Raw genomic sequence first — 25588 nt, 5'->3', positions numbered from 1 at the left:
AGAAGCCAGTGACAGAAACAGATGGGCCCCCCTCTGCTGGGGGCCAGGGGAGAGGAGGAGAAACTTAAACGTTCTGAGTTTGGATGAAATACTCCATAACACAGAAGGGCACTCAGGTTACATCATTCATGTGGATTCTCTATTTTTCAGTACACATCAACAACACACAACATCTACAAACTCCTATACAGTTTATAAGAACTCCCATTTAATATTCATTTCATTCTCAAATCAGCCCTGCAATGTGGACCTTATTTTTCTAATGTCCAGGTCAGAAAACCAAGACTTAATGGTTATAAGATCTGGTCAAAATCACAGGTACTCAGATGATGGTTCAGACTCACTTTTTCAACCTGAAAGTCTAGACTTCTTATTTTCACTGAATCACTGCTGCCACTAAGTTTATAACCATTATTATGTGAACTAATAATCATATGTAATAAGTGTACTAGCTATCAATATCTTATCATGTGTTAGTCACTTAGTTGTGTCCAACTCTTTATGGCCTCCATGGATTGTAGCCTACCAGGCACCACTGTCCATGGAATTCTCCAGGCAAGAATACTGGAGTGGCAAGCCATTTCCTTCTCCAGGAGATCTTCCTGACCCAGGAATCACATGCTATCTCCCACACTGCAGGCCACATTACCGGCTGAGCCACCAGGGAAGCACGAATAATATTGGAGTGGGTTGCCACTGAACTGGGTAGCCATTCCCTTATCCAGAGCATCAAGAACGACAGCAAATTTAAGATCAGAACCTACTGCCAGGCTCCATCCCAGATCCCCTACTTGTTTCCCTCTCTTTAGCTGCTCAGTCGTGTCTGACTTTTGCAACCCCAAGGACTGCAGCACATGTGGCTTCCCTGTCCATCACCAACTCCCAGAGCTTGCTCAAACTCATGTCCATTGAGTTGGTGATGCCATCCAACCATCTCATCCCCTGTTGTCCGCTTCTCCTCCTGCCCTCAATCTTTCCCACCATCAGGGTCTTTTCCAGTGAGTCAGTTCTTTGTATCAGGTGGTCAAAGTATTGGAGTTTCAGCTTCAACATCAGTCCTTCCAATGAATATTCAGGACTGATTTCCTTTAGGATGGACTGGTTGGCTCTCCTTGCAGTCCAAGGGACTTTCAAGAGTCTTCTCCAACACCACAGTTCAAAAGCAGAAATTCTTGGGCGCTCAGCTTTCTTTATAGTCCAACTCTCACATCCATCCATGACAACTGGAAAAACCATGCCTCTGACTAGACGGACCTTTGTTAGCAAAGTAATGTCTCTGCTTTTTAATAGACTGTCTTGGCTGTTCATAGCTATTCATCTAAGGAGCAAGTGTCTTTTACTTTCATGGCTGCAGTCACCATCTGCAGTGATTTCGGAGGCCAAAAAAATAAAGTTTGCCACTATTTTCATTGTTTCCCCATCTCTTTGCCATGAAGTGATGGGACTGAATGCCATGATCATAGTTTTCTGAATGTTGAGTTTTAAACCAGCTTTTTCACTCTACTCTTACACTTTCATCAAGAGGCTCTTTAGTTCCTCTTCACATTCTGCCATAAGGGTGGTGTCATCTGCATACCTGAGGTTACTGAAATTTCTCCCAGCAACCTTGATTCCAGCTTGTGCTTCATCCAACCTGGCATTTTGCATGATGTAATTTGCACATAAGTTAAATAAGCAGGGTGACAATATATAGCCTTGACATACTCCTTTCCTGATTTGGAACCAGTCTGTTGTTCCATGTACGGTTCTAACGGTTGCTTCTTGACCTGCATACAGATTTCTCAAGAGGCAGGTTAGGTGGTCTGGTATGCCCATCACTTTAAGAATTTTCCACAGTTTACTGTGATTTACACAGTCAAAGGTGTTGGCGTAATCAATAAAGCAGAAGTGGATGTTTTTCTGGAACTCTGTTTTTTTGATGATCCAGCGGACGTTGACAATTTGATCTCTGGTTCCTCTGCCTTTTCTAAAACCAGCTTGAAAATCTGGAAGTTCACGGTTCACATACTGAACCAAACCTGGCTTGGAGAATTTTGAGAATTACTTTGCTAGTGTGTCAGATGAGTGCAATTGTGTGGCAGTCTGAGCATTCTTTGGCATTGTCTTTCTTTGGGATTGGAATGAAAACTGACCTTTTCCAGTCCTGTGGCCACTGCTGAGTTTTCCAAATTTGCTGGCATATTGAATGCAGCACTTTCACAGCATCATCTTTCAGGATTTGAAAAAGCTCAACTGGAATTTCATCACCTCCACTAGCTTTGTTTGTAGTGATGCTTTCTAAAGCCCAGTTGACTCTGCATTCCAGGATGTCTGGCTCTAGGTGAGGGATCACGCCATCATGGTTATCTGGGTCATGACGATCTTTTTTGTATAGTTCTTCTGTATATTCTTGCCACCTCTTCTTAGTAACTTCTGCTTCTATTAGGTCCATACCATTTCTGTTCTTTACTGTGTCCATCTTTGCATGAAATGTTCCCTTGGTATCTCCAATTTTCTTGAAGAGATCTCTAGTCTTTCCCATTCTATTGTTTTCCTCTATTTTTTTGCATTGATCACTGAGGAAGGCTTTCTTATCTCTCCTTGCTCTTCTTTGGAACTCTGCATTCAAATAGGTTTATTCTTTTCTTCTTTGCCTTTAGCTTCTCTTCTTTTCTCAACTATTTGTAAGGCCTCCTCAGACAACCATTTTGCCTTTTTGCATTTCTTTTTCTTGGGGATGGTCTTGATCACTGCCTCCTGTACGATGTCATGAACCTCTGTCCATAGTTCTTCAGGCACTCTGTCTATCAGATCTAATTCCTTGGATCTATTTGTCACTTCCACTGTATAATTGTAAGGGATTTGATTTAGGTCATACCTGAATGGTCTAGGGATTTTCCCAACTTTCTTCAATTTAGGTATGAATTTGGCAATAAGGAGTTCGTGATCTGAGCCACAGTCAGCTCCCAGTCTTGTTTTTGCTAACTGTATAGAGCTTCTCCATCTCTGGTTGCAAAGAATATAATCAGTCTGATTTCACTGTTGACCATCTGGCTATGTCCATGTGTACAGTCTTCTCTTGTGTTGTAAGAGGGTGTTTGCTATGACCAGTGCTTTCTCTTGGCAAAACTCTGTTAGCCTTTGCCCTGCTTCATTCTGTACTCCAAGGCCAAATTTGCCTGTTACTTCACATATCTCTTGACTCCCTAGTCTGCCTTATACACAACTAGTGTTAATGATGCGTAAATAACCCACCATCTTTTATATCCAGCCTGGAGCTTTCCTTTGCGTTCCAGATCCACATTATCAAATTGTTCACTCAAATTTTTTTGGATGTTTCAAATCTACCTCACATGGAGTATGTCTAAAATCAAACTTTTACAACCTTGAAAAGATGCCAAAAACCCCTCTGCAAGGCGGTACCCACAGCTCTCTGACCCTGTTCTCTGCCTGCCCTGTTTTCTTCACGTGCTTCTCCAGCCTCATGGCTTATGAACCTGCTGTTCTCACTGTTTGGCCCCCTCATGAGAGCTGTCTGGCTTAGTCCCTCACTTCTTTCATGGTTTTATTCCAAAGTCACTTTCTTACTGAAGTCTTTCCTATTCACTCTGTTTAAAATTGCAACTCTAGGGACTTCCCTGGTGGTCCAGTGGCTAAGATTCTGCACTCCCAAAGTGAAGGGCCCAGGTTCCATCCCTGGTCAGTGAACCAGATTCCATCTGCTGCAGAATCTGCATGCTGCAACTAAGATCCAGCACAAACAATAATTTTTTAAAAAAGATTGCAACTCCACCCCCATCATCAGTCTTTCTATTCACTTCCCCTGACATATTTTCTATACAATACTTGCTGAGTGTCCACCCTGTATGAGGCATTGTTCTAGCCCATCAGACATACTCAATATTTTACTTACCCACCTTAGTATTTTTTTATTTACCTGTCCCTCCAGAATATAAGCTCTACAATTTCAGGGAGTTGGATTTGTTTTGGCCCCCAGGCCTGTGGGCTTCCCTTGTGGCTCAGATGGTAAAGTATCCACCTGCAACGCAAGAGACCTGGGTTCCACCCCTGGGTTGGGAAGATTCCGAAGAGAAGTGAATGGCAACCCACTCCAGTATTCTTGCCTGCAGAATTCCATGGACAGAGGAGCCTGGCAGGCTACAGTCCCCGGGGTTGCAATGAGTCTGACACTACTGAGCACTGCCCAGGCCTGTATTACAGCAAGCACCACAGTAAAAGATCAATAAATACTTATTCAATGAGTGGATTCACTCTCCTCCATAACTGTGCTTTCCCAGCATTGCTATCTTAGTGGACGGCTCCACTGCCCCACCAATTACGCAGACCAGAGAGCAAGGAATAGTTCTTACCACATCCCTCTTTTTCTCACCCTAACCCATCAGTCATCAAATACTGTTACTTTGTCTCCATCACACTCATCTTTCCACTTCTCTCTAAAGCCATTTCCCAAGGCTGGCTGTCATCTCTTCCCTGAGTATCTGCCATGGTCTATATGCACGTCCCATCCATTCTTTATACCAAAGCCAGATGACCTTGCCAACACAAAAAAATGGGCACTGGCTCCCCACTGCTCTCAGGATGCTGACAAAACAGGATATGGAACCTCAAAGCCCGACACGCTCTTCCTCTGCTTCCTGTCTCATCTCCCCTGCCCACTTCTGAATCCCTCTCTTCCCACAGCACTGGTCTGTCACTTCTAGTGCCTGCCACACTCTTGCCTGCTCTTTCCTCTGCCTGGAATGCTTTTTCTCATCCCCTTTACCTCCTTAACTTCCAGTTCATCTTTCAAATCACAGCTGAAGCAGAAGTTTTCTGGGAAGTCTTTCCTGACTCTTAAAAAAAATTTAGGTATAACCGACACAGTAAAATCTACCCGCTTAGTGTAAAATTCTGCCAGTGGTAACAGACATAACCACAACTACAGTTAAGATACAGAGCGGTTTCATCACCATCAAAAACTTCCCTATGTTTCTCTGTAGGTCAAACTTCCCCCTGGCTCCAATTACCAGATAACCACTGATCTGTTTTCTACCCCTAGAAAAAGTACTGACTTAGGCAGAATGCTGTATAAATAAAATCGTAGAATATGTTGGTTTTAAGGTCAAACTGCTTTTACTCAGCACCATGCATCTGAGATTCATCCCCATGTTGTGTGTATCAGGAGCTTACTCCTTTTCTTTCTTGAGCAGTATTCTACCGCATGGCTATCCCACACTTCGTTGATCCCTTCAGCAGCTCAGGGACTTCTGGGCTGTATCTAATCTTTAGTGATTATGAGTAATGGTGCTATAAACAATCACGTACCATTTTCATGCCAACATAGGTTTTTATTTGACTTGTGTATATACTACTTGCTTAACCAGCTTGCCTAGTACAGTATACCTGTCTTGGTCAGTTTGAATTTTATATTCATTTATGTGGTTATTTAATTAACTCAGCCATTAGGGTGTAAAATTCATGAGAGCAAGGACCACATCTGGTTATCGTCAGCACTGTGTCTCTAATGTCTGGCACACAGTGGTGGTGTTGAGTCGCTAAGTCGAGCCTGACTTACTCGCCACCGTGTGAACTGTAGCTCATCAGGCTTCTCTGTCCATGGGATTTTGTAGGCAAAAATACTGCAGTGGCACACAGTAGGCTCTTGCCACACAGCTACTGAATGAATGAATGAACTATTTCCTTAGTAGACAATGTAAGCAATGTATTTTCCTGTCCACTTTTTGTCTTTTTAAATTAGGGGAAGGAAGACGGCCAATATATATTTAAAACATAGCTCAGCACTAAAAGAGGCTTCTTTTCTGTGGGAGAAAATAGGAAGCTTTTTTTTAGGTTTGTTTTTGAGATTGTAAAATCAGTATCGCGTGATAAAAAATTTCTGAGAAGGAAGATAAACATGGTCCTTCTCACTATTACAACAAAACTGGTTTGATTTTTGTGCAACTTTTACAGTCTTGTCCTGGGGAATATTTGTTTTCAAACTAGCCCTGGCTGGAAATCAAATAAACAATGAGATACATCAATCCACACCTTCCCCCAGCCTGACCCACAGCGGCAGACCAGCAGAGAAGATGGTTCTGTTTTTTCTTTTTTCACTCCACCTGGGAAAAGTCATTTTGCAAGAGAGCTGCCAGAATACCAAAGGCAGCCGGGGGTGAAGAGACCAGCCGCTCAGGAAGTGGTTTTCCTCCCTGACCACCCACAGTGAGAACACGGGGCTCCAGCTGCTAACACACTAGACCCATCTGGAAAAGAGATGAAGACCTTCCCTCCTCCGACTGCATGGCTCAATGGCCAGGGAGACCACCCTCGAGCGTCTTACCCGCAGGAAAGAAGGGAAGCCCTGTCCGTAGTAGCCAACAGCAAAGTACTCGGGCTGAGGCCTCATGGCCTTAATGATGTTCTCATAAAATGAGGCTCTTTTTTTCTGGAAGACAAAACAAGACATTTCATGGAGAGGTTACAAGGGCATCGTCAGAGGGAAAAAAAAAAGTTCAGGCTCTTTGCTTTGTTGTTTCCTATGTAACACAAAGAAATGAAAGGTTTTTGGAAAACATCTTGTGAGCCAAATACTTATCCTTCTGTTGGATCGAGGGTTTTGGGCCTGTGTCTATGGGCCTAAGAGGGCCTGGAAATCCCTGTGCTGGATGCTCAGTCATGTCCGACTCTGTGACTCCATGGACTATAGCCAGCCAGGCTTCTCTGTCCATAGGATTTCCCAGGCAAGAATCCTGAAGTGGGTTGCCATTTACTCCTCCAGGGGATCTTCCCAACCCAGGCATCGAAATCATGTCTCCTGCAATGGCAGGTGGATTCTTTACCACCTGGGAAGCCCTGGGATTCCTTGCTGTTATATGCAGAAGGACAAACGTATGTGCATTTCATCTGTGGGCAAAGCAGGCTTTCGCTTTCACCAGTTGCTTAAAGGGGTTCGGGACCCCTAAAAGGTTAAGAAGCCCTTTTTGGGATTCGGGTGGGTGGTTACATTGGAACAGAGACACAGGAGGAAAGAAAGAGAGAACCTTCCAGTTCACGCAGGTGGTTTAGAATTAAGTCCTTGGTTCAGCTACAAGTACCCAGAAGGTGGTGATGATGTTCTGTTTTTCAATATCTGGTGTCATTCTTAACTTTCCCCCTGGAGAGAGGCTTTCTGGCCAGTGGGAACATGGTCAGCTTTAAAAATAATTTTTTTTGGCTATACCATATGGCATGTCGGATCTTAGCTCCCTGACCAGGGATGGAACCAGTGTTCCCTGCACTGGAAGTGTGGAGTCTTAACCACTGGACCAGGAGGGAAGTCCCAAGCTTCAGGTTTAAAGGAAGCAAAATAGGCATCCAGACCTGGGGACTTAGACAGTGGTACCCCCGCCACATACACAATGGTGTTAGCATGACTGTATTACTACACTATCTCCGTAAAAGGTTTCTATCACAATGTTTTCTTAGAAAGTTAACATGTAACATTACTCACTTGAGCTTAATTTAGTTTCTGAAATTCCTATGTGACTCTTTGCATGATGGCAGGAGCAGGTACCATATACAGTGACAAATATTTTTCACAATGATTGTGACAATTATGTCCTCAGATTTTTACATGACAGTGGGTGGCCTGACCTTTTGTGACCCTTCTACTAAAAATGACCCAGTGTCATTTTGTGTTGGCCTCCTACTGGGCATGGAAAAGGTTCACAGCTCTGAGGATGTGGACTATAGGACAAGTAACTCTATGAACAGATGTCAGAAGACATCGGAAGCATGGACAGTCTCATGGAAGGCAGAGTAACCGAGAGGGGAAAGGGAAGCTCGATTAGGGACATGAAGGGGCCACAGAGCAGCAAAAGGCACACAGTAGAGAGGGCTGCAGATAGGGGTCCTGAGCGCCCTATTAGGGATACTCTGGAGAAATACTGATGATAGCTTTTAGATCTCATCTTTCTTCATTTTTAATCCATGCAAGGTGTACTTTTTCCCTCATAGAAAACATCATTTGTGCTGACTTTCTTACACTTATAACACCATTTTCATGACCACTATGCTCAGCTCCTCTGCAGGAGGAAAGACATCTTCTGATTCAGACTCACCAGGAGGTCGCCCAGGCCCTCATAGTCAAAAACTTTGCTCTCGTACGTCTCCGCCAACTCTTTGCTCAGCTTGATTGCCTTCTCCCACATCTTCAGAAAAAAAGAAAAGGAGGGTTACAAGTGGAGAACAAAGCAGTCATTGATCCAGCAGCAGAAGCCATTCCAGAGTCACTGGGCAATGACTAAGGAGTCAGGTGGGTTCAGTTTCAGTGGATATTCCCCACGTGCCTCACTGCTAGGATCAACCCTGGTTTCTGACATCATAAATCCACTGTACCCTGGCTGCTCTGCCAGGGGGCATTTTCTATTCTGTCTGCAAGAACAAGAACACCATGTGTCCCCCCGAAAAGCAATGCTTAGTTGAAAGAACAAAGCACTAAAGACCACTGAAAGCGGAGGGGAACCAGTTTTGAAGCTTAGGTCTTGGGAGCATGGAAATCTTGTTGGAGGGGAAGGGAAACAGGCATGGGCTCTGGTTCTGGGCGTATGCGTGTGTGTTTCTTCTGAGTTAGGCTGTTTGGGAGGAGGCAGGGGTATGAAAGTCTGACTGTACTGTTTTGTGGAATTTGGGAAACTACTTCTCCAATTCAGGGCACTGATTTGCTATTTATAACTAAACTACCTACTTGGTCAAAGACAGCTTTAGGAAATGCCTTAGAAAAGTGGTCCCCAACCTTTTTGGCACCAGGAACTGGTTTTGTGGAAGACAATTTTTTCATGGATCGGGGAGGGGGTTGGTTTTGGGATTATTCAAGTGCATTACATTTCTTGTGCACTTTATTTCTATTATTTATTACATCAGCTCCACTTCAGATCATCAGGTATTAGGTCACACAGGTTGGGGACCCCTGCCTTAGAGCACTTATGACCAAGCAAGTTACAGCCAAACGCACATACTCGGCATCTGAGGCTAGTATCCCAGATTGATGAGCCTGTGTTCACTTTGGTTTTTCATAAAATGCCTCTCAGCTGGATACTATTAATAACACAGCATCTGGACATGTCCTATTTCAGTTTTAACCAGGCACTATGGTCCATTGCTTCTGGCTGCTGAAGGACTGTATGTGCAATTCACACAGAGTTGTACAACACTTTAAAACGAAATCTTCCAATGTCATCATTTGCCAAATTTGTCCCTTCTGAAATCTCTGGGCCTGGATCACTCAAAAGGCTCTGAATAAAAGCAAAAATAAACAAATGGGATCTAATTAAAATTAAAAGCTTCTGCACAACAAAGGAAAATATAAGCAAGGTGAAAAGACAGCCTTCTGAATGGGAGAAAATAATAGCAAATGAAGCAACTGACAAATAACTAATCTCAAAAATATACAAGCAACTTATGCAGCTCAATTCCAGAAAAATTAACGACCCAATCAAAAAATGGGCCAAAGAACTAAATAGACATTTCTCCAAAGAAGACATACGGATGGCTAACAAACACAGGAAAAGATGCTCAACATCACTCATTATTAGAGAAATGCAAATCAAAACCACAATGAGGTACCACTTTACACCAGTCAGAATGGCTGCGATCCAAAAATCTGCAAGCAATAAATGCTGGAGAGGGTGTGGAGAAAAGGGAACCCTCCTACACTGTTGGTGGGAATGCAAACTAGTACAGCCACTATGGAGAACAGTGTGGAGATTCCTTAAAAAATTGCAAATAGAACTGCCGTATGACCCAGCAATCCCACTTCTGGGCATACACACCAAGGAAACCAGAATTGAAAGAGACACGTGTACCCCAATGTTCATCGCAGCACTGTTTATAATAGCCAGGACATGGAAACAACCTAGATGTCCATCAGCAGATGAATGGATAAGAAAGCTGTGGTACATATACACAATGGAGTATTACTCAGCCGTTAAAAAGAATTCATTTGAATCAGTTCTGATGAGATGGATGAAACTGGAGCCGATTATACACAGTGAAGTAAGCCAGAAAGAAAAACACCAATACAGTATACTAACACATATATATGGAATTTAGAAAGATGGCAATGACGATCCTGTATGCAAGACAGGAAAAAAGACACAGATGTGTATAACGGACTTTTGGACTCAGAGGGAGAGGGAGAGGGTGGGATGATTTGGGCGAATGGCATTCTAACATGTATACTATCATGTAAGAATCGAATCGCCAGTCTATGTCTGACGCAGGATACAGCATGCTTGGGGCTGGTGCATGGGGATTACCCACAGAGATGTTATGGGGAGGGAGGTGGGAGGGGGGGTTCATGTTTGGGAATGCATGTAAGAATTAAAGATTTTAAAATTTAAAAAAAAAAAAAAAAAGGCTCTGAAATGTGCCAAATGGAAACCATTCCAGTTCAGCTAGAACTGATGCAGGAGGCCAGTCTACAGTACCATGGGGCCTAGTTCACTCCTTACTCGCCAAATGCTAAGCTATGAAGAGATAGGAAGACAGCCTAGCAGAGAGGTTCTCAAAGTGTGGTCCCTGCCTGGTCTTTGGGAGTCCCCAGGACCCTTTCATGGGATCCATGAGGTCAAACCATGTTCTTAATACAAATACTATTTGCCTTTCTTTTCTTTTAAATGTTTATGTATTTGTCTGCATCGGGTTTTAGTTGTGGCATGCAGAATCTTTAGTTGTGCGTGTGGGATTTAGTTCCCTGACCAAGGACTAAACCTGTAGCCTCTGGTTACACCTGTAGCCACTGGACCACCAGGAAGTCCCTATTTGTCTTTTTTCTATGCCCATTCTCTTATGAGTCTACAGTGGAGTTTCCCAGTGGCTACAGGACGTGTGATGTCACAACAGATTGGATGTCAAGATGGATATTTGAATCCTGCTGTTTCTATGGGGCCAGATGATAAAGAGATTTGCAAAAATGTCCTATCACTTACTTTTTTGGAAAATACGGTCATTGTTCATAAACAGATATGATTTATATTAACAGGATATAAGCTTATTATTGTTGTTAAAAGAAAAAAATATTTAAATTTTTTTTTTAATTTCAAAGAGTAAAATCATTAATGGACATAGCCCACATGAACAAAAGCTCTTGGGGTTCTTCAGTGATTTTTAAGAGAGTAAAGGAGTGCAGAGACCACAAAGTCTGAGCAAATACATTTGTTCTGCGCACCTCAAGTTCTTTATCTGTAAAACAGAGATAGGATCGATATTACAGGGTTAGAGCAAGAATTAAATTAGAAACAGTCTGGAAATCACCCAAAATAGTAACTTGCACTAAACGGGTGGTAGTTATTTTATCATTATATTTATTTGACCCATTTCTTTGATCAACAGGTTCCACTGGTAAAACAGTGGTGGCTGAAAGTAGCAGGCTCTTAAAAAGAGTCAAATCTGGCAATCCTTTTTGTTTTGGTAGCATTTTCTTCCCCCACTACCTAAGCATTTTCTTTTCTTTTTCAATTTTAAATTTAAAAGGCTTCCAGCTGGACATGTTTTCTCCAGATGATCAGAGATTTCATGACTTGGTGGCCCTGTTTACATGTTTATTTTACTTTCCCTTGTAGGATTTAAGTTGCTTGTTACGTGCAGTCTACGATGTGAGGCAAGCAGTGACCTAGGGATGGAAAATGCCCCGGGTGTTAGCCAACAACATCTTAAGACTGCACTGATAAGTGACAGGACCAGCTCTTGGCCTTCAGCAGTATTTAAAAGGTACAACTATGGCTATGAGAGTGGGTCTCTGGGCTGTTCACTGTATTCTCCATTATGTTAAGTGTCCTCCACATAAGTGATCCTTATTTATTGCCTTTCTTACCTTGGGCTTCCCTGGTGGCTCAGAGGCAAAGAATCTGCCTGCAACTCAGGAGACTGGGGTTCAACCTCTGGTCAGAAGATTGCCTGGGGAAGGGAATGGCAACCCACTCCAGGATTCGTGCCTGGAGAATTTCATGGACAGAGGAGCCTGGAGAGCTTCAGCCCATGGGGTTGCAAAGAGTCAAACATGACTGAGTGACTCACACTTTCTTACCTTAATTTATCTACTCATTTTCTCCCCCATTAAAAATATCCAGCCCCCTTTGAATTCAAAGATATACATGGGAATAGTAAAGAGTAAGTTTGGGGTCACTGCTGCATAATAAAGAATTTGTCTGGTTTTTGTCTTGAGTTCCTGGGAGGGAGCTTCTAAACTCTTGAATCTCCCCAGTGATAGAAGTATCTTTATAGTTCACAGTGGACCCCTCAGGAGACATGGGAATTGATACTAGTGAGGTGACTTATGGTAGGCACGTAGACAGTCTGAGAATGGGGACTGGCCTTGCCAGAACCAACATCCATGTGATTTGTGGGTGGCATGGGGACTCTTACACTTGCATCTGGCATCTGAAGTTTGGGCTGACTTGTTGGGAGCTGTGCCCTTAACCTGTGGGCCCTGCACTAACTCAGGCTGGTAAGGATCAGAACTGTAATATAGTAAGCGTGGCAGTCATTTCCCCCTTTGACCCCCCTCCCCAACACTGACCTTGCCTTTGTCAAAATATGATATGATTTCTTGATATAGCTTCTCTTTAAGCTCTTGCTGGGTGTACACGTAGTAACTGTCCCTCTGAAGCAAATGGGGCACACAGGGCTTGTCGGACCACTGGAAAACACACAAAGGCAACACCAGAGATGAGTGCAGCACCATTCATTTAATTAATTAAAGGGGATGAATGCAAGCAAACATTCAACCGAAAACCTTCACAGAAATATTTGTACATATCTGATTTACCCACGTTTTCAATGATTCACTAAACACAAAAATTGCATATACACACACACACGCACACAGCAGCTTCAAAACAAACAAGTGTCATGCCAGATGGACAAATACTGAAGGCATTCCATGAGGGTCAGCAATGAGGCGAGGCTGCCAACCAGCATGACTGTGGTCTTGCTGGAGGTCACCATTCATACAACCAGGTAAAAAAAAAAGATATCAAAGCATAAAAATGAAGAAAAGGGGGTTAAAAAAAAACTATCATGTGAAAGCAGAAATTGTATTCTTCATAATCAATCTCTTCACAAAGGTGCCTACTAAACACCTACCACAACTGATGAGACAATTAAGTAGTGGGATAAAAAATAACATATTTGGAAATAATTTAGAGATAATTAAGATAAGGGAAGAAAAGATACCAATAAGAATCAATTCAAAATGACTGGATATTCAGGCACAATCATGCAAATGTACTTAATGCCACTCAACTGTACTTATACACGCATAGGATAGTAAATTTTACATTATATGTATTTTATCATAATTACCTTAGAAAGAGAAGCTATCTAGAGATTAACATAACATTTACACAGAAAATGTTAACACACCATGGGAAGGCACAAAAGCAGATCTGAACAAATGGAAAGTCATACCAGGCTTTTGGATAAGAAAGTGCTATTTCATAATCATGGAAATTCTCCCTAAATTAATTTTTAAATTTCATGATTCCAAAGTCCATATGCAAAGATAAACAGAAAGGAATAAGGTGGAAAACTCTGAAAAAGAAGAGGAATAAAGAGTAACTACCAGGTCATAAAACATGCTATAAAGAATTGATAATTAAAACGGTGTGGTTCTGGTGCATTATCCAACAGACACCCATGCAAAATACATAAAATCTTGAAAGAGGTTCCCTTGACTCTCCATATAGTGATTCAGTACATGATAAAGATGAGATCTCATACCAATGATGAAACTGAACTGTACTTCATAAGCAATATCCTTATTGAGTAACTATACAGGGGAAGAAGTGGCATCCACACGTGCCACCTTACACCAGGATAGGAGAGTTTAACTTTCTGAGCAGCAAAAATGAAAAGATCTACAGTCACTGGGACTTCCCTGGTGGTCCAGTGCTTAAGAATCTGCCTTCCAATGTAAGGGACGCCAGTTCAATCTCTAGTTGGAGAACTAAGATCCCACGTACCACAGAACAACTAAGTCTGCACACCGCAACTACCGAGCCTGTGTGCTCTAGAGTCCATAATCCACAAGAGAAGTGTTGTGCCACAAGAGAAGACCCCACAACCACAATGCAGTACAGACCCTGGAGTGTCTGATCACCCCACAGTCAAAAGCTTTCCCCTCTGATCCAGTAAGATTTCTGGTGCCCCAATCATGAATATGAACTGTGAATGGCTGACCTGGGGCAAGCTGTCAAGCAGAAGATGTCAGTTTTTAATTCCAAACCTTAGAACAATGTACATGTATTCTTTAGGTATAAAACAAAACTGAAACTGTGTAAGAAAATTAATTGCTAGGGACAAAACTGGAGGCAGGGAGATGTAGAAGGAGGCTAAAAATGGAAATTTGGACCAGGATAGCAGCAATGGAGATAAAGAAAAATGGGGGGTTCAGGATTGGGAACTCATGTACACTCGTGGAGGATTCATGTCAATGTATGGCAAAACCAATACAGTATTGTAAAGTAAAAAAAAAAGAATATATAAAAAAAAGAAAAATGGGTAGGGTGGGGAATGTGGAAGAGACCTCTGCACCCCCGTGTTCAGAGCAGCATTGCTCACGAGAGCCACAGTACAACTTAAGTGTCCATCAATGGATGAATGAATACAAATGTGGTTTATACACACAATGCAATATTACTTCACCATGTAAAAGAAGGAAATCCTGCCATCTGCAACAACATGGATGGACCTTAAGGGCACCATACAAAGTGAAATAAATCAGAGAAAGACAAACACTGTATGATCTCATGTATATATGGCATCAGAGAAATCTAGACTTGTAAAAACAGAGAGTAGAATGATGGTTACCAGGGGCTGGCAGGTGGGGAACAGCAGAAAGACTGTTTACGGATATAAACTTGCAACTAGTAGGTAAATAATTCCTGGAGATTTAAGGCTGTCACATAAATTTTCTCAATTAAAAAGAAAAGATGGCTTCCCTGCTGGCTCAGTGGTAAGGAGTCCACCTGCCAACTCAGGAGACACAGGTTCCATCCCTGATCTAGGAAGACCTCACCTGGCTCAGAGCAGGTCCATATGCCACCAGCTACTGAGCCCGTGCTCTAGAGCCCGGGAGCCGCAACTACTGAAGAGTGTGCACCCGAGAGCCCATGCTCCGTAACAAGAGGAGCCTCTGCAAAGAGAAGCCGGTGTACGGCCACCAGAGTGGCCCCTGCGCGCCACAAGCGGAGAAAAGCCTGTGCAGCAACGAAGACCCAGCACAGCCAAAAATAAATAGATAAATAAAATTCAAACATTTTCAAAAAGAAAGAAAACTGGATAAAGTGAGGGCAAGTTTTGGACAAAGGGTCCATGATTCTTGCTTGTGGAGAATGTGGGAACATGTGAGTAAAAGATGATGACCAGTACCTTTTACTAGATGGTGGTGCCTTTTAGTGAAATGGGGAGAAAGGAGAGGAAGGGACGAACCCAGGAGGACAGTGGAAGAAACAGCTTGTGTTACTGACATGCTAAGTTCAAGGTGTCTATTAGTCATTCAGAGATTCATGTTGAGAGAACAGTTTGTACAGAATCTGAAGTTGGAGGAGCTGTCAGAGCTGGAAATAATTATTTGAGATTGATAATGGAGAGATGTGTTTATATCCACAGCACAATATACTTTCTCAGTGAGACAGGTAAATAGGAAAGTATTTCTACAGTTCTACATTTATTTACAAGTCACTTCTCTGCAGTTTTACATATTTTTAAAAACATATGGATCGATGTGCATTTTTAAAAATAATTAGAGTGTATTAGCAGCCTAAAAGGTGTGCTCTGCTTCCTAAGGAGTTTTAAATAAATGATACCTACGCCTATGTTCACAGCAACATCATAAACAATAGCCAAGACATGGAAATGTCAACTGATGAATCAAGATGATATGATATGTATATACAGTGGAATACTATTCAGCCATAAAAAGAATGAAATAATGCCATTTGCAGCAACATGGATGAACCTAGAGATTATCATGCTATGTGAAGTCAGTCAGTCAGAGAAAGACAAATACGATATGCTGTCGTTTATATGTGGAATGTAAAATACGACACAAATGAACATATCTATGAAATAGAAACAGACTCACAGAGAGAACAAGCTTGCGGCTGCTGAGGGTGAAGAAGGGTAGGGGAGGGACGTATTGGGAGTTAGGGATTAGCAGATGAAAACTATTGTATATAGGATGGAAAAACAACAAGGTCTTATTACAGAGTGCAGGGAGTTCTATTTAATATCCTGTGATAAACCATAATGGAAAAGAATACGAAAAAGAATGTGTGTGTGTATATATGTGTAAATGTGTGTGCGTGCGTGTGTGTGTGTGTGTGTGTATATATATATATATATGTATAACTAAATCAAGAAGTGACAGAACCGGACATAGAACAACAGACTGGTTCCATGGTCCAAAATTGGAAAAAGAGTACGTCAAGGCTGTATATTGTCACCCTGCTTATTTAACTTATATGCAGAGTACATCATGAGAAACGCTGGGCTGGATGAAGCACAAGCTGGACTCAAGATTACCAGGAGAAATATCAATAACCTCAGATATACAGATGACACCACCCTTATGGCAGAAAGTGAAGAACTAAAGAGTCTCTTGATGAAAGTAAAAGAGGAGAGTGAAAAAGTTGCTTAAAGCTCAACACTCAGAAAACTAAGATCATGGCATCTGGTCCCATCACTTCATGGGAAATAGATGGGGAAACAATGGAAACAGTGATAGACATTATTTTTGGGGGCTCCAAAATCACTGCAGTTGGTGACTGCAGCCATGAAATTAAAAGACGCTTGCTCCTTCGAAGAAAATGACCGACCTAGACAGCTTATTTAAAAGCAGAGACATTACTTTGCCCACAAAGTTCCATCTAGTCAAAGCTCTGGTTTTTCCAGAAGTCATGTATGGATGTGAGAACTGGACTATAAAGAAAGATGAGCACTAAAGATTTGATGCTTTTGAACTGTAGTCTTGGAGAAGACTCTTGAGAGACCCTTGAACAGTAAGGAGATCCAACCAGTGCATCCTAAAGGAAATCAGTCCTGAATATTCACTGGAAGGACTGATGCTGAAGCTGAAACCCCAATACTTTGGCCAAGTGATTGGAAGAACTCAGTTGAAAAGACCCTGATACTGGGAAAGATTGAAGGTGGGAGGAGAAGGGGACGACAGAGGATAAGATAGTTGGATGCCATCACTGATTCAATGGACATGAGTTTGAGTAAGCTCTGGGAGTTGGTGATGGACAGGGAAGCCTGGTGTGCTGCAGTCCATGGGGTCACAGAGAGTTGGACATGACTGAGCAACTGAATTGAGCTGAAAGCACTTTGCTGTACAGAAGAAATCAACACAACATTATCAATCAACTATATTTCATAACATAAACTTAAAAGTAAGTAAATAAGTAAATAAATAACAACGGACATTTTCCCAACCTTGGTCTAAGTAGCTCTGCCTATTTAGAAGGTATACTAATACTCTTGGATACAAGGGTCCTCCCTGAATAGGAGCTTTTCCCATCAAAATCATGACATGTATATGACGTGGTCCCACAGGCTGGACGGCTGACATACTGCCTCCATGATCCACTCACCTGCAGGAGCTCGGCATGTAAGAGGAGCGTGTAGGCAGCTTCGGTGTAGTTCTCGCAGTCCCGGTGCAAGTCTCGCAGCTTGTACAAGTACCTGGTCAGAAGGGGAGAAAGGAGGCATTCTGCCGCCGGGGAGTGGATGGGATACTCGGCTCATGCCACAGCCAGGTGGCAGGAATAGTTACTTCCTAATCCTGTAAGGCAGCAGTCCCCAACGTTTTTGGCACCAGGGACCAGTTTCATGGAAAACTATTTTTCCACAGACGGGGCGTGGGAGGCGGTGGTTTCAGGTGATTCTCATGAGGGGTCTGCAATCTAGATTCCTCACTTGCACAGTTCACAGTAAGGGTCAGGCTCCTGTGAGAATCAAATGCCTGTGCTGATCTGACGCAGGCAGAGCGATGGGGTGCCACTGAACACACACATGGAGCTGCATTCACTGGCCCGCCGCTCACCGCCTGCTGCACAGTTCAGTTCTTCACAGGGGGTTGAGGACCCTCTTTAAGTCTTTGTGCTGCTTCCTGTCTTTCCTAGTCCCTCTGTTCTACTTGGTATTCTTCGTTTAAGCTAGCAGTGTTTAAATTTGTTTTTCACGTCCCAGACCTCTTTGGGAAGCTCATGAGAACTAAGGAATCTTTCCCCAAGAAAATGCACATGCTTTACATCCAAGTTTGTTCAAGGCTTCCTGAACCCAGGGCTAACAGTCCTTGACAGAGGGTGAATTTCATGTCTTTGCCTGGTTAGCTGGCTGGAGTGTCCTCCATCCTTCCCTGACACAATTCTCGCCCCGCACTTCCTGGTGTATTGATCTAAAGAGTTTACCTTTTCAGAAGGATGAGAACACATTCACATACTATTTGGTGTCTTTCGAAGCAGCAAGGATGGTGTTCAGGTTTATCATTGCTTGAAAAGTAATTAATAAATCCATGATATAAACAGCAAGAGCAGAAATTTCCTTTGGCTTACCTTATGTAGATGTCCTCTCTCTTCTTTTCTTTGTAAAAATTCTACAAAAAAAAGGACACAAAATACAATTGTAAATCAATTATTAATGAGCTTGCCACAAAAATAGTCAAACCGCTAGCTGCACTTTTCAACAGTGTCATGTTTCCAAAGGCTTTGTTCTTTCCCTTTAATGAATACATCCACAAAATAAGGAAATGGCAGCATTCTGTTTTGGGTGTCTTTTTTTTGGCCATGCTATATCACCGCAGATGGTGACTGCAGCCATGAAATTAAAAGATTCTTGCTCCTTGAAAGAAAAGCTATGACAAACCTAGATAGCATATTAAAAAGCAGAGACATTACTTTGCCAACAAAGCTATGGTTTTTCAAGTAGTCATGTACAGATATTGAGAGCTGGACCATGAAGAAGGCTGAGTGCTGAAGAATTGATGCTTTTGAACTGAGGTCCTGGAAATACTCAAGAGTCCCTTAGACTGCAAGCAGATCAAACCAGTCAATCCTAAGGGAAACCAATCCTGAATATTCACTGGAGGGACTGATGCTGAGGCTGAAGCTCCAATACTTTGGCCACCTGATGTGAAGAGCTGATTCATTTGAAAAGACCCTGATTCTTGGAAAGATTGAAGGCAGGAGGAGAAGGGAATGACAGAGGATGAGATGGTTGGATGACATCACTGAATCAATGGACATAAGTTTGAGCAAACTCCAGGAGATGGTGAAGATCAGTGAAGCCTGGTGTGCTGCAGTCCAAGGGGTCGCAAAGAGTCAGACATGACTGAGCATCTGAACAACAACGTGGTATGTGGGATTCTAGTTCCACAACCAGGGAGAGAACCCGAGCCCGCTGCATTGGAAGCACAGAGTCCTAACCTGGATCCCAGGGAAGACCCAGGAAAAGTTTCAGTTTATAAAAAGAAAAGTTGAAGAATTTTAAGACCAATGTGAGGAAAATTGAGGTGAATAGACAACAGGTCATAATACCCAAATCACTTGATACTCTGTTTTCTTAGGGAGTCAGAAATGGTAGGTGTTTTGTTTATATTAAGCAGAGGAGACCATGGCTGGTAAACCTCTGAGGTCTTTGGTCCCAGTTATACTTCTTTAGGAAAAGGCAAGACCACGGGGTTCTACCCCTTTGAGGATTTTATGGACTAATTCTCTACTCATGGTATATCATTTCTAATGCATTTTCATCCGTGTCTGATACTTTCAACAAAAAAGCAATCACATAAAAAAATGCAGAGAAACAGTCTGAGCATGGCCTTCTGTAGGAGAGCTGAGTCAAAAGCTTCTGTTGCATTTTCCATTCCTGTTTCTATATTTATCCTCAAGGTCTGAGGCAGTTGTTATCTGTGAGTTCAAAGCTGAGTTAGCCATTCCAATTATCTTTTTTTGGCCATGTGGTATAGCCTGCAAGATCTTAGTTCCCAAACCAGGCATTGAACCCGAACCCACAGCAGTGAAGATGCTGAGTACTAACCACTGGACTGCCAGGGAATTCCCTTGGCCATTCCAATTAGACTCAGCAGGACACATACTTCAGAAAGGTTGGTAAGGGGGAGCCTCGTGTCTGCCATGTTTACTTAGAGCTGTGCAGTCGGGGGCGCCAGGACTGCCCTCTGGGGGACCCAGGGGTGTGGTACATACCAGCACATTCACAGTACAGCTCATGCGGTTCTCCTTGCTCTCGTCATGCATGACGATCGTTCTGTAGTCCAGCAGATTCTCTAAGAGGCTGCTGACCAGGAGCGCGAATACTTCTCCGGAACCGGAGAGGTATTTATGTTTCCGGCAATGCTCTAGGAGCCTGGGGGGCAGAGATGGAGACAAAATGCCTTGTCCCACACCTACCTTCCATCGCCACCTGTGAGTGCTGCCCAAGGTCCCGGCAGCAGGTGGCGCTGGACCAAGAGACACACATCCTTCATATGACTCCAGGTTCTCCCATCCTGGAGCCTTCGCTTACAAGGCTCTTCGCTGTTACTCAAGTTCTGCATTTTCTTTAGGTCTGCAGCTCAAGCCCCACCATCACTGAGAATCCCAGCCCATGATGCCCTTCTTTGAACTTCTATTTCTAAACAGAAGTATTTCTATTTCTTCTGTCTATACCACAGAAATGAGAATGTTTGCCCAAGAGGTTTGCGTGTACTATCTGATTCCTCTGCTTATTTGAAAGGATCATCTTTTTCCCGTCTTTATTCTCAGGCATCCTGAGGGAACTCTGGAGAGACTCAGAGTAATGCCCAGCCTAGAGGAACCTAGGAACCTAGTATACATCCAGACACATGGCTTTTCACATAAAACTGTTATTTTTCAGGGAAAAAAGGCACAGGTGTAAATAAGTAAACAGAAGTTAAACTTTTGGTCTAAATTATCTCCCTCTGGACCCAAACAGAGCAAAGTTTCCATAGGAGCTTCTTAGATTAGACAGAAGAAAACTTGGTGAACAAGACAAAATGTGGGTTCAAAGCTCTAGATTAGACTCTAAAATTACTCTTGAGCACTGGAGATTGGTGCAGTCATATTTATCTGCATTCATGATTCAAAATGAATGAAGGAAAAACAAGATCTGTACATGAAAAGTAAACTGTAGGATTTTTTTTTTAGTGTAGTTTTATCACTTGTAAACACTGTGGGTATGTGTTTCTATGTGTAGGTAACTTCGGCACTTAATTTCTGTACGAGATCAGAACTGCAGAAGTGATAAATTGAGAGGTTTGAAGCTCAAACAGGCAGACAAAAGATTAACCAACGTTCTTATCACCCATTACAAACAAAATAAGACAGACTTCTAGAACTTCAAAACATAGACAAGTCATCAGTTCCATTTCTGAGCATCCTCTGTGCTGATGCCTTAAAAATTTTTTGAAGAAAAGAGAATAATAGAGTTGGGAGTGTCACTGTCCCCAACTCAGTCTACTGCCTACCACTTCCCCAGAGCAGGTAAATCCTGGAATGATCTAGGCACATATTCCATCAACAGTTGACCAAGTTTGCCATAAAAGTTCAGAGAACATAAGAAACGAACAGTTAGGGTAGTTAGAACCTAGGATGCTAGGGAAATCTGCAGGTAGTAACAGTAACAAACACCAGAACAGCCCACATTTATCCAGCATGAGCTCTGCGACAGATACTTTGTGAATACATCATCTCATTTAAATCCTCACCAAAATACAGATCCTATTATTGTAGATGGCAAAAAAAAAAATGGCATCACATAAATACAGTCAAAATCCTAGTATGTGGAAAAAAACGGGATTTGAAGCACAGTCTTTAACTCTAATATCTAAGTGTTTCTTAAAATTCTTTAATCAATCAATTATTTATTTTATGGCTGTGCTGGATCTTCATAGCTGTTCGGGGCTTTCTCTAGTTGCAGCAAGCAGGGGTCAGTTACTCTCTAGTTGTGGTGTGAGAGCTTCTCATTTTGGTGGCTTCTCTTGTTGAGGAGGATAGGCTCAAGGCACATGGGCTAAGGAGTTGTGGCACACAGGCTTAGTTGTCCCTTGGCATGTGCGATCTTCCCAGACTAGGGATTGAAGCCGTGTCCCCTGCATTAGTAAGTAGATTCTTAACCACTGGAGCACCAGGGAAATCTTATCTGAGTGTTCTGAAACACTGTTTTTATATTGTTTTATAAAACACTGTTTTATATTGTTATTCCATACATGCAAAGGGTGCCAGAGTAAAAGGGCCAGAGGGTGCCAGAGAGGGTGGGAATGGACGGGCTGAGTTAGGGCTGGAAGGAGGGAAATGCAAAGGACTGACAATGTACCTAGTGTTCCCAGACATCCTTTCCAGGGCATAAGGTATTTTTAAGGGGACCTTGAAAAGTTTTTCCCTTCTCCTTTAAATGACTGTTTTGAAGCCATAATTAGAGGAGCTAGCACTTTTGTTAAACTTCAGCAATTCAAACACTAGGAAAAATATCACCACTCAGTCGATCTCCCCCTCTCCTCCATCTGCCCTGTTCTTGAGGGCCGGGCTAGCCAGGAAAACATGAACATCTGACTCACAGCAGATAAATGAATGGCAGCAGCGGATGGTGTCAACTCCACGCACCTCACAGAAAACCAGTGTGGTGGTGACCCCAGCGATGCTGAGACTACTCAACTGGTCTGCAAGTGCAGCAGAAGCCTGTTTTCATCCATCACTAAATGATGCCGTCAGCTAGAGATTCTGTTTCTGAAATACTCACAGTTTTTCCAGAAGGACCTTGTATTGTTCGTCTCCTCTGCCCCCTTCTACTTCCTGGTCCAGCTTTGTGATCAACTCATTCTCAAACTGAAAGCAGTCAGAATTTCACAGGAGAACGTCACAACCTCAGAAGAGGACAGGAAAGACATACGGACAACAATTCTAGACTAGGACCCATCCGTCTACTGAATTGTGAACTCTCTTCACTATACACAGAGGACGATCACAGTTCACATCACTCATTAATAATGCACCTGCTAGCTAGCTAGCTTCAGTTGTGTCTGACTCTCTGTGACCCCATGGACTGTAGCCCACCAGGCTCCTCTGTCCATGGGATTCTCCAGACAAGAATACTGGAGTGGGTTGCCATGTCCTCCTCCAGGGAAACTTTCGAACCCAGGGACTGAACCTGGGTCTCTTATGTCTCCTACGTTGGCAGGTGGGTTCTTTACCACTAGGACCATCTGAGAAGCCCAATAATGCACCAAGGCGATGTCAAAATTTTCTAAAGCAATCTGGTGTAACCTTGTCCTTTGCTTTATAATTGCAGAAAGAAAACTAGCCTAAATATTATTTTCCTATCATAACTATGCATATAAAAATAGCTTAATGGTTTTAACTTTCCATCTTATTTTTGGTTCCTGTTGAAGTCTTGACAATGGGATTGCTTTTGCGAAGCTTCATAGCTGTAAAATCTTCCTTTTGATACTAATATATTATGTATTGATAGATAGGAAAACTGAAGTACAGGAAAAATGTATCAGGCAAACTAAGGTCTCCAAACTAAAGACTTCAAAAACTAAAGTTTAATCCACTGTAACAGTTGCAAGAGACAGGATTAAAATGCATAAAGTCAATTTTTTTTTAATGATCCAGAGATAAGAGTGCTGCTTTAGGAAACACATGTACCAAAAATACTGCTTCCAGGACCAAAGATGGGCTATCTTAATTCTGTGTCTAATTGCTTTACAAAATAAAATGCAAAAACAGAAGATTTAGATAACTTTGATTTGTACTGTTCAGGCTACTGATTCTCTATTAGGAAAAAAAAAAAGAATTGGATTCTACATGCACTAGTAAAGTGATCCACCACTCCTTACCATATGGAAATTGCCGTTTCCACTGAAATTGAACTCACACTGCATCATATCAAAGAAAATGGGGATGGTGGCTTTCCGAAGCTCTACTTCAGGGGTTAATGTGACTTCCAGAATGGGACCCACCATGGATGGGATGAATTTGATTTTATGGGGACCTGAAATGAAAGGAAGTGAGGATATTATAACAATTTCACCAGAAGTAAAATACTACAATTTTCCTCCACAGGGCCCATAAGAAAAGAAAAAGTTGTGGGTAAAGCAATTCAATTCAGGAGTGAGTGACTAAATATTCTATTCTGATAACACGTGATTGTCATAAGAGACCCATACATCAACCTGCACTTTCAGACACACAGACAAATCAATCGCAATTAAAATGAAATTTTAATTGAATTAAAAGGAATTAAAATGAAAAAGACTTCATCGTGGGCTGCATGGAGCACAAGGAGTGGTGTTCAGGTTGTACACTTACCCAGGTTATACCACATGTCCCGGATCCTAAAGCCGATCTCCTTTCTCATGTCCCCGTATCTAGGAAGAAGATCGTAAACCAGGAGAAAAATGTGCGGTGGAAACGAGAACATGTAATACTGATACGATGATAAGGGGAGTAAAGAAAGCCTGTGTTCTCTAGATCACAATCAAGGTAGATACTGAGGCAAAAATCACATGAAGAGCTGCAGCTGACATGTAAATAAGCCCCCAAAAGACCGATACACACAGAGATGAGGGGACACAGACATACAGATGGGGGTTCAGCAAAAGATGGAGCAAAGTAAGTGCCAAAAATCACTGAGAAGATGAGATCAACACACTTACTGAAGGGAGAAGAGTGAGAAACACTCTGATTGCTCTTAAGCAAAAATAAATAAATAAAATACTAAAGAAAAGGAAGATGACTGAGGTATGACTTACATGGTAATATGGCTAATGATGTATAACAAACATGCTGCCTGTATATACTTATATTAGAGTAACCCTTATCCACACCAGTACATTCTTTAAAGTGCTTACACTGCGAAGTTCTAGACATACATCCTCAGATGGGCTGATAACGTCTCCAAAGGGGTGAAAACTGACCCATGGGGACAAAAAAAGAAAGCTGACTGCTTTGGCATATAAAGTAAGGTATACATTTAGTACATAAACATATATTTAGTATATAGGTGGTATTAATATTTCATTGGGGGGTTTGTGATTAGGAAAACATTTTTCTAAAAAGGTTCCAGGGACTTCCATGGCGGCCCAGTGGCTGGGACTCTGCTTCCAGTGTGGGGGCATGGGTTCAATCCCTGGTCAGGAAACTAAGATCCCACACGTAGCATGGCACGGACGAAAGAGAAGAAAAGTTAAAAAAATAAATGAAAAGGTTTTTTATAGAAGTTTACAAGGGAGGACAAAAAAGTAGAGAAACACTGATCTAGACAGTGGTTCTTGGGTGGAGATGAGTAAGAGTTACCTGGAAATCTTTTAAAGAATACAAAAGCTGGGGGCTGCTCTACATAACATGCCATATCAGAGGTTGCGGGCTTAGAAAATGGAAATAGGGTGGGTCAAAAGCAGATAAGGAGACTGTTCCCAGGGAATTCAAGTACAGATGTATGACCTACCCTGCCAGCACAGACCTACATTCTCTTCTCATGGTACTATTGCACCCAACATTTTTTTTGAAATTCCTGCTTTGGAAATGCCTTCAAACATCAGAATAAAAATCATATT

At 42.3% G+C, this 25588-nt stretch overlaps 1 protein-coding gene across 1 annotated transcript in view; it reads right to left on the bottom strand.

Moving 5' to 3' along the window:
- DOCK5 (dedicator of cytokinesis 5) overlaps positions 1-25588 on the bottom strand; it is a 274029-nt gene that overhangs the window by 34203 nt on the left and 214238 nt on the right. The window contains exons 32-40 of the mRNA XM_018052344.1: positions 24342-24400; positions 23870-24024; positions 22771-22856; positions 20220-20379; positions 18573-18613; positions 17610-17700; positions 12536-12655; positions 8079-8168; positions 6320-6424 (exon numbers count right to left, since the gene is read on the bottom strand). Coding sequence (XP_017907833.1) covers positions 6320-6424; positions 8079-8168; positions 12536-12655; positions 17610-17700; positions 18573-18613; positions 20220-20379; positions 22771-22856; positions 23870-24024; positions 24342-24400 — 907 coding nt within the window. The remainder of the gene's footprint in view (positions 1-6319; positions 6425-8078; positions 8169-12535; positions 12656-17609; positions 17701-18572; positions 18614-20219; positions 20380-22770; positions 22857-23869; positions 24025-24341; positions 24401-25588) is intronic.

This window comes from Capra hircus, chromosome 8 (assembly GCF_001704415.2).
Source record: "Capra hircus breed San Clemente chromosome 8, ASM170441v1, whole genome shotgun sequence".
In the NCBI taxonomy this organism is placed as follows: Eukaryota; Metazoa; Chordata; class Mammalia; order Artiodactyla; family Bovidae; genus Capra; species Capra hircus.
Note: the sequence above shows the minus strand (reverse complement) of the source record. Positions and strands in the feature narration are given on the sequence as shown.